At 33.1% G+C, this 13200-nt stretch overlaps 1 protein-coding gene across 3 annotated transcripts; it reads right to left on the bottom strand.

The window, feature by feature from the left end:
* Positions 1-6270: 6270 nt before the first annotated feature.
* Positions 6271-11669, bottom strand: LOC147387602 (ADP/ATP translocase 3, mitochondrial-like). Of its 3 annotated transcripts, none has more exons than XM_086421170.1 (4): positions 11512-11669; positions 8648-9149; positions 7318-7689; positions 6271-6857 (listed from the first exon to the last, which is right to left on the bottom strand). In XM_086421170.1, the coding sequence occupies exons 2-4, from the start codon at positions 9125-9127 to the stop codon at positions 6555-6557; spliced, it is 1155 nt and encodes a 384-aa protein (XP_086277296.1). In that variant the 5' UTR covers positions 9128-9149; positions 11512-11669; the 3' UTR covers positions 6271-6554. The 3 variants fall into 3 exon arrangements, with proteins under 3 accessions (XP_086277296.1, XP_086277298.1, XP_086277295.1); XM_086421172.1 differs by lacking the exon at positions 11512-11669 and adding an exon at positions 9964-9986; XM_086421169.1 differs by lacking the exon at positions 11512-11669 and having other exon boundaries at positions 8648-9174.
* Between the last annotated feature and the right edge of the window lie 1531 nt (positions 11670-13200).

Genomic DNA, 13200 nt, shown 5'->3' with positions numbered 1-13200 from the left:
CAGAGACTAAATACCAATCTATTGTTAATTACCAATTTATCTCAATCTAATTTTATCCAAACAAAAGTAAAAATAGGATTTAAGACTAAACAAGAAAACTAACGGAGGAAATAAACTTGCAGATTAAAATCAATGAGTGATAAAATCTAGGTTTATAATTTCCCCCAACAATCCATTTGATTTAATTCTCCTTCTCTATGATAAATTAATCCACTATGATTGTCCATCCAAGAACACTAAATTCTCTATAAAGCCTCTTCCGATGGTCATATAAAAATACCCTTCTAGACTAATTCCCTATATGCCTATGAGAATCAAATCAAGAAGAATTCATTAAGAATAAGTTTTCATAAGGAATGCACATGCAACTGAGTATATTCCTATCTCAAATTAGCATATGTTAATCTATCTAGGTCATGAACACAAAATAACTCTGCCGATATTATTAAGGTTCACCAAATCAATTCAATCAATGATCAGTTAATCAAATCGCATTAAACATTGGATAGAATAAACAATCACATGTGGGATCATAGAAGAAAGAAAGAAAACTAATCAAATATCATGAATGGGTTCCATTATAATCCTAGAATAGAAATTAGTTCATCATTGAAAAGAAAATAAAATCACAAAAGTATTCAGTCATTCTTAGATTACAAAATTAAGAGAAGAGTTAAAGTTAAAGAAGATAAAACTCAAGAGCCGATCTCCAATTCCCGTCCTCCTTCTCAATCTTCTGCCTCCAAGAAAAACCCCAAAACTTCTGTTCCCAAATAAGGGTTAAACTTTCCTATTTATAGATATGGAGTCATTAGGATTTAAGAGTCCCAAAATCCGTCTCTAATTCGGTCACCACAAATTAACGTGTAAAGCTGGAAACGCAAGCAGGCCATGGCCTCCCAATATATCATGCCGCGGCTTGTACTTTTATATTTCTGTTATGCCATTCTTGAATTCCCGCCGCGACCTCGTTTTCTATCAAGCTGCGGCTTGAAGACTTTTTAACTTGTATGCTTAGCTTCCTTCTTCCGAGAGTGAACCAATTTGGAGTCAGAATTTCTCCTAAACGTATGCACTTATCCCAATGTTCCATATTGTTCCTAATCTGTAAAATAAGCATAAAAATCAAATAAAAACATATAATCACATAAAAAGTATAAAACTAGCTAAACTTAACTAAAAACAACTAAAAGACTATAAAATTAACAAAATATTATATTTAAAAGTGGTTAATTCGTAGGTATAAAACCTACTCATCACATTTACACACAATGGTAACACACACAACCAAGAATAATAGATGAAGATTCTAATCAATTGAGATCAAAATTTCCGATGTTTCTATTGACCTGCAAATCACCAACCTGAACGGTGTCCCATTCCTATTGCAAGATACATTCATAGTGATAAAAATCTTTGATTTAAAAAAAAAAAAATGTGATTAAATCAGGATTTTAATATTTGTCTATTAAATCACAATTTAAAAAAAAAAATCATGGAGTTTTGAAAAAAAAAAAATTAAAATCACGATCAATCATAATTTAATCAACAAGTTTTTGAAAATATCTCAATTTTTTTATAGCATTTTTTTTTTTTTTTACCTCTTTTAACCTCAAAATTCTTTAATAATATCTTTTCAATTTTTTTTTTCACTTTTACGCCTTAAACCTCAAATTAAGTTTTAGTTTTGTGGGATCTACTGTATTTTCTTTACACTTCAGCTCATAAAATGTTTCTATATTTTCTCTTTTACCCTTTAATTCACTTTATTACTTTTCATCTTTTATCCTTTTAATCTTAATTTTTTTCATTAATATCCTTCTAACTTTATTTTTACAATTTTAGCCCTTTAACCCGAGAAAGGATGATAAACTCTAGTATATATAGGGTAAGGCCTCAATTACTTGAAAAAAAAAAAAAAAACATGATCCCAACCATGAAATCCAATTTCAAGTTTTACCTTTGGAATAAATATCCTCAAGATGTAAGATGTATGTTACTGGGATACATATAAATCCCGACTATTGGATTTCATGTTTGCTCGGTCAAGATTATATTTTTTATTCATTAGTCACTGCAAGTCTGAAAAGCTAATCAAAAGAGAGAGATCATGTGTTCTTCGAAACTAAATCCCATCTGTTGATTTCTTGAGACAGAGAGAGATTAGTTTGATGGAGTGGAATATTTAATGGGAATCCATCCATTAATCTAAAAGAAATGAGTTAAACTAAGATTTTTTTTATATATAAAAAAATAAAAATTAGATTTAGGTCTTAATCCATGACCCCAAAAGATGAGTGAAGGTAAAGATAAGTCATTGACGTTTGATTATGAGGGTTTCATAGAATTCCTCATTAAAGTAACCAATAAAAGTGGTAGAGAGGACGTTCCAATAAATATATATGATCAGCTTCTTTTCAAGGGACATAAGTAAAAATATATGTAAAAACAATCATTTTTTCAAAATAAGGATTAGAAGTTTTGGATTGAGCTGATTTTTTGTGAGTAAATCCATCAAAAGTCGTTTACAAATTATTCATAAAAAATCGATAGTCCACATTCTAAATCACATTTGATAGGTTTAAAAGGTTCAGATTGGACTGATTTGAAGAGTTTACATATATTTTACTTATGTCCCTTGAAACGCTACCCATATAAAATATGTGAATATAATGCTATATATATATATATATATCTATATATATATATATATATATATATATATATATAATATTATATTATATATATCTATATATATATAAGTGGTCGTAATGTCCCCACTTTTATATATAAGTTTAAAACGGAAAAATTGCAATCCGCGTGTGCTTGCACATACCACCTTCTATTATAATATAATATGATTGATATATTTTCTTATTTATTATTGAATTGGATCCAAATTAACAAATTGGGGCACTATTGGTCCAAAAAATGATCTAATAGATTATCAAGTCATATCCTACTACAGTTGTAAATAAATGCATAAGTTTTTTTATTTTTATTTTCTAAGTTGTTGCATATTGTAGATTAATTGAATCTAGACTTATATCAAGTTTTCCTAAATACTTGTTTGTGATGGCTGAGGTAAGGGTGTTCTAATTTTTTTTATATATTTTTTTTTATCAAATTCAAACTCAATCTGATCCATTTAATAATTGTGTCAAAACCATTGTCATGAACAAGACCTACTTATCAAACAGTTAACACGACACAACCCATGTAACCAGTTTAGTGAACAGGTAAAACATTAGGGACCAACTAGTTGCACACCTCTAATTGTTGGTTGCACATCAACCTAAAAAAATCCTTTATTTTATTTTTTTTGAATTTTTATAACCTCTATTTTAACCTATCACTTGCACTCCAATACCTAATCTTTTAGGGTTTAAGCTTTATTTTAACTTATAATTTTATATTTTTTGCTTATGCTCTATTTTGATCATGTTTTGTGATTGATTTTTTTTAATTCTCTTTGTCTCTAATTTTATCAAGTCATTGATTTTTTAATCTTTGTTTAGAATTTAATCTGAACCTATGTATTTCAAGAGAACGTAATTTAGTATACATGGTTCCAAAACGAAAAAATATTTCTTGCAAAAATTATTAAACAAACAATAATTTATTTTTTGTGCATGGTTGAGGAAGAACCAAAAAAAAGAAAAAGAAAAAAGAAGTGCAACATTTTTTAAACTATTTTTGGAGTATAATCATCCAATTGGAGTGCAAAGGGGAATTCTTAAGTGATGGGGTGAAATTGGTAATGGGTGGTGTGCAACTAGTCGGTCCCAAACATTATTGTAACATTCTTTGCTTGTTTATAAACTTCTAAACAAGGTCAAGTGGCATTGTACGCGGTCCAATAGAACAAGTTTCTGAAATATAATTAAATGGGTAAAACGAGTTGTTGTCCCTGGCTCATACACGATTAGGCTCAACTCGAACCCATTAAATGAGGATTGTGTCATTACTCTTACCAAATACATAGAAAATCAATTTAGTTTTTCGAGATTTTAGGCGTTACATTCATGACCATTGAAATTTGGCGTTAGATATATCGATGTTTTACTAAGTACTCAGAGAATTAGTTTAGCTTTTTAAATAAAATATGTCGTTACCTTCAAGATGGCCAGAAGCTCAACATGCAAATTGACAAGTGTCTCATTTACTCTGTTATCTTCGTTCTAAATAACTGTAATTTTTTTTTTTCCAAAATTTCCAAGGAATTGAATATTGTAGATTAATTGAATCTAGTCTTATATCGATATTTTCTAAATATTAGAAAATCAATTTAGTTTTATGAGATATTCAGCGTTACGTTTAAGGTAACCGATTGTTTTGGCTATAAATACTAAACTATTTTCCATATTTTGATGCAAGTTCTCTTTTTTCCTTTTCTTTGTTTCACTTCTCCATGCCCGAGGCTATAGCTCAATTAGTTTACCACCACACCAAACCATGAAGTCACAGGTTCGATCCCAAGTTCCCCACCCAAAAAAGCATTTGCGGACCTCTCATCAACCTTCAAGAGGAAGGATCCATTCTCGATTATGATGTGATTTCCTTGTTAAAAAATTCTGGTCCTTCGTTAATCTTTATATCTAATTTTTTGGTAAAATAGGCTAAATGTTAATTTTTCAAGTAATTAATCCATAACCCCAATCCAAGAAATTTTTTTATATGGTATATATGTGAAAATTGTTATTAAAGGTCCATCCTTATTTATATCCAACAGTTCACCCTTGTCGTAACCTCTCTCGGGATAAGGGGGTAAAAGTGAAAAGAACCAAATTGGACTAGGTGGTGACATCCCGTGAACATGACACAAAATTAGTGGGTTTGGGTCAATCCCACGACACGGGCATTCTCTTTTTGGTTAAGGGGGTAAAAGAGAAAAAAATAAAGTTGGAATAGGTGGTAGTAACTTAACACAACCTGCAAACATGACACACAATTAGTAAATTTGAGTCAAGCCTAATTAGGTTTGAAATATTATTGAAAAATTTTAAAATTAAAAAGGGTAAAAAATAAAAAATAATAAAGTGGATTAAAATGATAAAAGATAAAATATAGTGAAATTACATGGGTAAAGTGTAAAAAAAATAAAGTTAATCCCACAAAATTATAATTTGATGGAAGGATTAAGAGCATAAAAGTGGAAAAAATAAAGTTTGAATGATATTATTAAAAAAATTTAAGATTAAAAGAGTGAAGGATGAAAAACAATAAAATTTATTAAAATTTAAAAAGGGTAAAAGATGAAATATAAAAAAAATTAGAGGACTGAAAATAAAATGGAGAGGGGAGGGGGGTAAAGAGAATAAAGTTGGACGAATAGTACATAAATTATAGTCAGGTCTCTTCGTTTCGAACCGATTGAGAACTAACACCGACAAGAACCGAGAATAGGATCCACATAAAGAGAGATTGTTTTTAACAATTGTGGTTCTGATTCAATTAATTTGATAATTGGAACCAAAAAATTTCAACAGTTTCGGATATGGTACTGGTTTTTTTTAACCAAACCGAACCGACCCATTGGCACAGCTAATTCAATCCCTCTGGCAATATTGTACACTTGGATTTTATTTTTTTTTAAACTTCCCCTATTGTTTCTAATTGAAGATTTTTCTCTTTTTTGTGAGATATATTTCATACCTCCTTATATTCAAATAATCTGAAGTTTACTCTCTTGACTCTTAGGATTACCAATCCCTTACAAGTTCTAATAATGGACATGAAGGTTGACGAGCCATCTTTCATACTGGATGATGATGGTGGGTTGCTAATGGTATCGTTCTATCGTCATGGGTGAACAGCGTCTCCCGTAAAAAAATAAAAAAAATAAAAAAGCTAAGGAACTATCTTGCATAACTCTTGAAGAACGAATACGACTCCAGACAAGTTTCAATTGAATATATTTATTTATTATTAGTTTTTTTTTTTTTTTTTTGAGATATTAATGTATTATTGATTGTAATTCATATTCAAATTTTCGGCATGAATAGAAACTTTGAAATCTTTTTTAAGTGTACATGTCTCTCTAAGACTACTAAAGAAATACCAAATGTAAAAATAGAGTAGAAAATAATCTGAATATCAGAGTACCCACCCAAGCCCTCAAGAAATATGCTTCAATTTGGACCAAAACTGCTTCAATTTGATAACCAATCTCAGTATCCTGATATGCCCATCCTACATGTTTTCTAATTCAAATAATAAAAGTTGTCCAACGCCCACATAAAGATCGGGCACCATCAAATTTCACTCGTATTGAGAATTAAATCCCATTCATTGGCAATATAAATGTTCAAAAGCAGGTATTCAGATGTGAGACTACACAATCAACCACTCAAATGTAGCTCATTATTTAGAATTCAAGCACCTAATGTTTGCTACTATGACTAATAACATCGCCCTTTAGAATTGGGCCCAAAAAACTACTTAAAAATGATTGAAAATTGAAAACTTTAAAAAGAAAAAAAGTTACCCAAGAGTTATCGTCATCATCATCATCACCATCATCATATTTTTGGCTGCCCCACGAAGTGATCAAATTAGCCACCACCACCACCAGACCCGTACTTCTTCCCTAACATGATCAACTGCAGCTTGTCATAACCAGATAGCGCACCAGCACCTGCAACGGCACGCAAGATGTTTGCACCGCCACCCTTGAATAGGGACTTGACCCCTTCATTCTTGACAATTCGAGAGAATGCATCAAGAAAGTTATTGTACTTTACAGCTTCTCCAGATGTCATCATCATCCTTCGACGCACTGTATCACTTGGGTACGAAGCCAAACTTGCTCCTATTGTGATTCCCCATCCCAATAGGAAACTTGCTAAGAAGCTATCCTGCAATCACCAAACACATGGACCATATGGTTGTGAAACAATGAAGCAGTAAAGTAAAGAGAGGAAAAAAGAAGAAGAAACAGAACCGCACACAAAAAATAAGGATTTGCGTGATTCAACAGTATGCCTACGTCCAGGTATCAGAATAAGAATAATCACTATTTACTTTCCTTAGTTTTAAATCCCTAGAGAGATCCCTATTTAGAAATCCGGGAGTTGTTAAATACATCCATCTCCCCCAAAAAATGGAAAAATCCCAAAATAAAAAAAAAAATCCCTTAAGAAAATATTACATAATTCCCTTGTTAGTAACCCTAAACAATTTGGTGGGATCCACGCAACTCTACGTACCGTCGATAGAATACAAGACATTTACACACAATGGTAGCACATACACCCAAGAATAATCGATAAAGATTCTAATCAAACTGAGATCAAAATTTCTGATGTTTCTACTGACCTGCAAATCACCAACCAGCACAACCGGTTTTAGAGAGTCATACAATCCAAAGTAAAGCCCACGGTATACAATAATCCCGACACACGAGATGCTAAATCCACGATATAGACCAGAAATGCCATCAGATTTAAGGGTCTTCCGGTAGACATCAATCAAACCATTGAACTGCCTTTCACCACCATTCTTGGTAGACTTGGCATCATTGGCGAGACGTGTTCGGGCAAAATCTAAAGAATAGACAAATACGAGAGATGAAGCACCAGCAGCAGCTCCAGATGCCAAGTTCCCAGCAAACCATTTCCAGTAGCCATCTCTGTCCTTCTTAAAGTTGAATAGTCTCTTGAAGTAATCTTTGAAAGCGAAATTCAAAGCCTATTGTATGTTCAAGTTCAAGAAATTAATACCCAAACAAACCAAATGACATGGTTCAAAAATGAGAAGGAAATAGCGAAGTGTTGTGATCCAGAACGGTCTCCCATTCCTACTGCAAGATACATTCATAGTGACAAAAATCTTTCATTTTTTCAAAAAATTTATAGCATTTTTAAGTGTTATGTTATCATTTAATATATGAAATGCCTTTTTTTCTATACATTTTATACTTAAAGAAATTGCTTTTATATTTTAATTTATTCAATGTTTTTCCCAACTTCATCGATTTTTTCCTACTTTTTCCGAAACTTTCTATTGCCTAACTATTCTTGAACCCAGACTTCGTCACTGTGGATACAGTGTCTATGTGACACTTTTTGGTTGGAGGTTAAACACATCGAGCTACATGCCATGTAAAAAATAGCTTGATTAGGAGCCCAATGTGTTTAAAACTCTAACCAACAGATGCCACATAGACACCCAGGGGCGGAGCCAGGATTTTCTTGTAGTGGGGGCAAACTATGGTTAGTTGTATAGTTGAAGAACTTGAAGATGAATGATTTTAGGGACAAATTCAGAGGTTTTTAGTTAGAAGTTGAAGAAAAGGATATTTAGGTCATTTCCAATTAGTATATGAGAAGGTCCAGTCAAGACAATGGGGGGCAAAAATTGGAAGGAGGTGAGGGTGTGGGGGCAAATGGGGAGAGAGGTGAGGGAAGTGGGGACAAATGGGGCATGTAATTAGTGAAAAATATAGGGGTGTCTCAAAGTTCTGTGGGGGAAATTGCCCCCACCAGCTCCTTACTAGCTCCACCCCTGTAGACACCATTCTTACTCTATAGGAACGGGACACCGTTCTGGATCATGATTCAATGGCAAAACCTGGACAACTCTTTCAATTAAACAGACAAAAAACTCAAAATGTGGACTAAAAACCTATCAATCCCATGGAGCTGACCTGAGTAGGGAAGTATCTGATAACATTGGCAGTGTTGCCCCTCCATAGTGAAAGAAAGCCTTCTTCCCGGATTGTTCTAGCAAAGCAATCAACAATTCCCTTGTAAGGCTTGGATAGACGACCGGACTTTATCATTTCATCCTGATTCTGGATTAAGAGCTTTACTCGCTCAATTGGAGCAGCCACAATCTTGGAAACAGTAGCAGAAACTCCTCCCATTAAGAAATCGATCATAAAACTATTACCACGTTCCTCTGATGGTGCTTGCACGAAAACGGGTGACATAGACGACACAAGTGACAAAACCTTTCTTGGGCATGTCGGAAATGAAGGGTTTTGCAGGCTCACATTCACATATGCACCATATATATTGTAAATACAAGTATTCCTTGTTTGCAAGTTGGGAGAGAGCCGAGAGACCACGTAAGATTGTCCATGTATCTTTTGAAATAAAGATGGGTATTGTGATCCATCAGCCATTTTTGTAGCTCTGTTAGGTGACCTGTGTGAAAACAATTGATTGAAATTGAAGAGAGACATGCTTGCACTTAACCATGTCCCATCTTATTCAAATGGTGGTTCACAAGATTAATAAATAATTCAATCTACAAGTTCAAAACATGGAATAATATCTGAACATATACTAACACTATAACTCAAGATAATATAATGAGGTTCTGAACATAATTGAATTGGCAATGTCAATATGCGCAACGGAGACATTCTTAACTTATAGCCATACAAGAATAGGATCTATCCTCTTTAAGGTTAAGAAAGAACAACTAAAAATCATGCCCCATTGTTTCATCCTTAAATTTAAAAAAAAAATTCCAACTCACATTGACAATTTCAAATCTACATAGTTTGAATTGTGTGTGTGGATATGCATTTCTTACCACATGTATTAGATGATTTTAGGTAATTAGGAAGATACCTTCATGAACCATTACTATCATGACAGATGTCTTGAGTCCAATCGATGATTGATTGCCAGGAAAATAATTTACCCGTACCCAAATTGGGGAGGATCGTGGTGATAATTTGCTATTGTGGATGTTAGTCTTATATAATGGAAAAAATAATAATAGACTAATGATAAAATGACTCACTGACACATACGCGGTTTGTATGCGGTTGACTTGGCAAGTGCAAAGAACCGTAGATCCTTTTCCTTGTGTATCCCAAAGAAAAAGATCGATGGCTATGTGACTTGCCACGCGAACCATGTACAGACTGCATACGTGATAGCACATCATTTTATCACAACTCAAAAAAGTTACTTTACCCAAGTAAAACAGAGCCATTTCAACTCTCACCGTATGACAAATTATGTTTTTCGTCCCCAATTTTTCGAACTTCTCTTCAACAAAATCTAGTAAATATCACTCCTATTGTTAGGATACATTATTTATTTCTATTTTTATTATTTACTATTTAGGATATGTAACATATATTAGTAGTTTGTTATTTTAAGAGTCTAGTTAGCAATTAGAGTTTTATTATTTTAGGTTTCTTTCTATTTATCAATTTAAAAAGTTTAATTATTTTAGAAGTATCTTTCCTAATTTGTTGGAGTCAAAGTCCTTATATATATATTGGAGAATGTAATACACAATTCACAATATGAATAAAAATCAATAAATTAGTTTGGAGAAAGATCCCCATTGAAGTGGATCAAAATTGTCCATAGGATCAAGGATCCTATCACCTTTTCTGGTTAAAGTAGCAGAATCACTCCTTGATTGTTTTCCCCTTGCCACCCCTACTCCATGCAAAACCACTCATTGCCCCCCTTTGGCCTGCTCATGAAGCAAAAGCCCTAAATCCCAAAGTATGATCCCAATCAGGGGCGGATTTCTAGTGGGGGTAACGGGGGCATTTGCCCCCACATTAAATTTTTAAAATTATAGGATTTATGTACTATTGCAGCAAATAAGAGTGGCGGGGAACAAAATCCGCTGCTATTGCCCCCAACAATTTTTTTTTATCTTTTTTAGGTGTCTTAATTGCCCCCACCTACACAAATCCCTGGGTCCGTCCTTGATCCCTATGAAACCAATTTTAAACAAGAGTTGCTCCTAATGAGTTCAAATTTACCACTTAAATCCAAAGATCAGAAACAAAATACAGGGTTTTCTAGTTCCCAAGTCGAGTGTAACGACAATTGGAGATTATTCCTCCATTTCTTATATTAATATCAAAACTTCGAGTATTATTATTATTATTATCTTTTACAAACAGTTCAAGAAATGAAAGCTTTTGGGTTTTGTTTAATGAAATTTTTTCTTTCTTTAGTCTCTGTATAGGATTCTAATATTGAAATTTCTGGGTGATTGGATATAAACCCATTTAGTTCATGAAGAGAGAAACTTCAAATTTGTTGGTATTTTTTTCTGGGTCGTAATTCTAATAAAATTAAGATTTTTTTTTTGGGTAAATTCTCATAGACATCAAGAACACTGAAATTACAACAAACTCTCACAATCAACTTTCAGGGGTTCGAACTCCCGAAAGTCCAACTCTCATGGTGAGCTCTCTCACTTTAAAAAGAAAAAAGAAAAAACGACTGTTAAACATTCAAAGTTACGAATTTTCACAGAAGAACAGATTCAACAGCATCTCTAAATCACACAATTCTGACGTGGAGATGCATACATAACCGTAGATGGTTTTTACTCGTATCACGAGGAAACACATTTATGGTTATGTGCACATCCCACGTCAGACTTGTGAGAATCGCAGTAAATACCCAGTGTCATGCCAACATTTTCCATAAAAGAAATACTAAACCCAAGAGTTTTCGAAGCTTCAATCAGCGAAGAACACAAGATTAGAGATTAAACAAGAAAGAGAGAGACACTAACCTTTGAAGGTCGGCAAGAGATCACCTGTTCTAAGTCCTACATGGATTGTAGAGAAAGACAAATGACAGTAATGACTTGTAACAAGCAGGGGCGGCGCAGCCAGGACTTTCTTGCAGTGGGAACAAACTATGGTTAGTTGTATAATTGAACAACTTTGAATGGTTTTGGGGTTTTTTTTTACTAGAAGTTGAGAAAAATATATTTTCAATTAGTACATGAGAAGTGAAGAGACAATGTCATGATAAAAAATTATAGGGGGTGTGGGGACAAACTATGATTAGTTGTATAGTTGAACTTGAAGATGAATGGCATTGGAGAAATTCTAAGATTTTTTATTAAAAATTGAAGAAAATGATATTTAGATCATTTTTAATTAGTATATGAGAAGTCCGGTCAAGAGGCAATGTCATCCACAAAAATTGAATGGGGGTGTGAAGGCAAACTATGGTTAATTGTTTGGTTGAAGAGCTAGCAGATGAGATTAATGGTTTTGAGAGGAGGTTTTTTTATTAGAAGTTTAAAAAAAGGATATTTAAATCATTTTCAATTAGTATATGAGAAGGTCCGGTCAAGAGGCAATGTCATCCATAAAAATTGAACTGGGTGTGGAGGCAAACTATGGTTAATTATATAGTTGAAGAACTTGAAGATGAATGGTTTTAGGAAAGTTTTTTTACTAGAAGTTGAAGAAAAAGATACTTAAATCATTTTCAATTAGTATATGAGAAGCCCCGGTCAAGAGGCAATGTCATCAACAAAAATTGGAGGGGCTATGGGGGTAAACTATAGTTGGTTGTATAGTAGAAGAACTTGAAGATGAGTTGAATGATTTTAGAGAGAAATTCAGAGGTTTTTTTTATTATTAGAAATTGAAGAAAATGATATTTAGATCATTTTCAATTAGTATATGAGAAATCCCGGTCAAGAGGCAATGTCATCAACAAAAATTGAATGGGGTGTGGAGGCAAATTCTGATTAGTTGTATAGTTGAAGATGAGATGAATCTTAGGGAAATGTTTTTTTATTAGAAATTGAAGAAAATGATATTTAAATCATTTTCAATTAGTATATGAGAAGCCCGACCAAGTGGCAATGTCGTCAACAAAAATTGAAAGGGGGTGTGAGGGCAAATGGGGAGAGAAGTGAGGGAGTCAAGACAAATAGGGATGTAATTAGTTGAAACTAGGGGTGTCTGAAAGTTTTGTGGGGGCAACTGCCCCCACCAAATCCTCACTAGTTCCGGCCCTGTCTAAGTATGTTTGAATTCAGACACAAGTGACAAAATTGCATGGAAACTTGACGGTGATGCACGTATCCCTTAACAAAGGATTTCCTCTTTTTTGGGTGATTTAGATATGCCCCTTTATTTTACTAAATATTAAAGATAACCCTATTTTTTGAAAATGATATGCATCCCTTGACCTCAGTCTTCTATGGAGAAAAGACTCGAATACCCTCACCTTCAACCTTTAGTAAAATATCCCAGATTTTTTTTTCTTCTAAAAATCAGTCATATTCAACCTCTTTGGATAAAATTTTGAATATTCATCATCGATCTTAAGATATTATCTACTTCAAGTCTTTAACTTTCAAATCTCAATGCAAGATAAAAAATTTTAAGAAGTTTAAAATGATGAAATTTTGGGTTAAAAAATCTAGGATTTTCTACAAAGAAGACAAGTAGAAAAT

This window comes from Akebia trifoliata, chromosome 13, assembly GCF_017979445.1.
Source record: "Akebia trifoliata isolate Shusen 1 chromosome 13, ASM1797944v1, whole genome shotgun sequence".
NCBI classification, from domain to species: domain Eukaryota; kingdom Viridiplantae; phylum Streptophyta; class Magnoliopsida; order Ranunculales; family Lardizabalaceae; genus Akebia; species Akebia trifoliata.
This window is presented reverse-complemented; position numbering and strand designations above follow the sequence as displayed.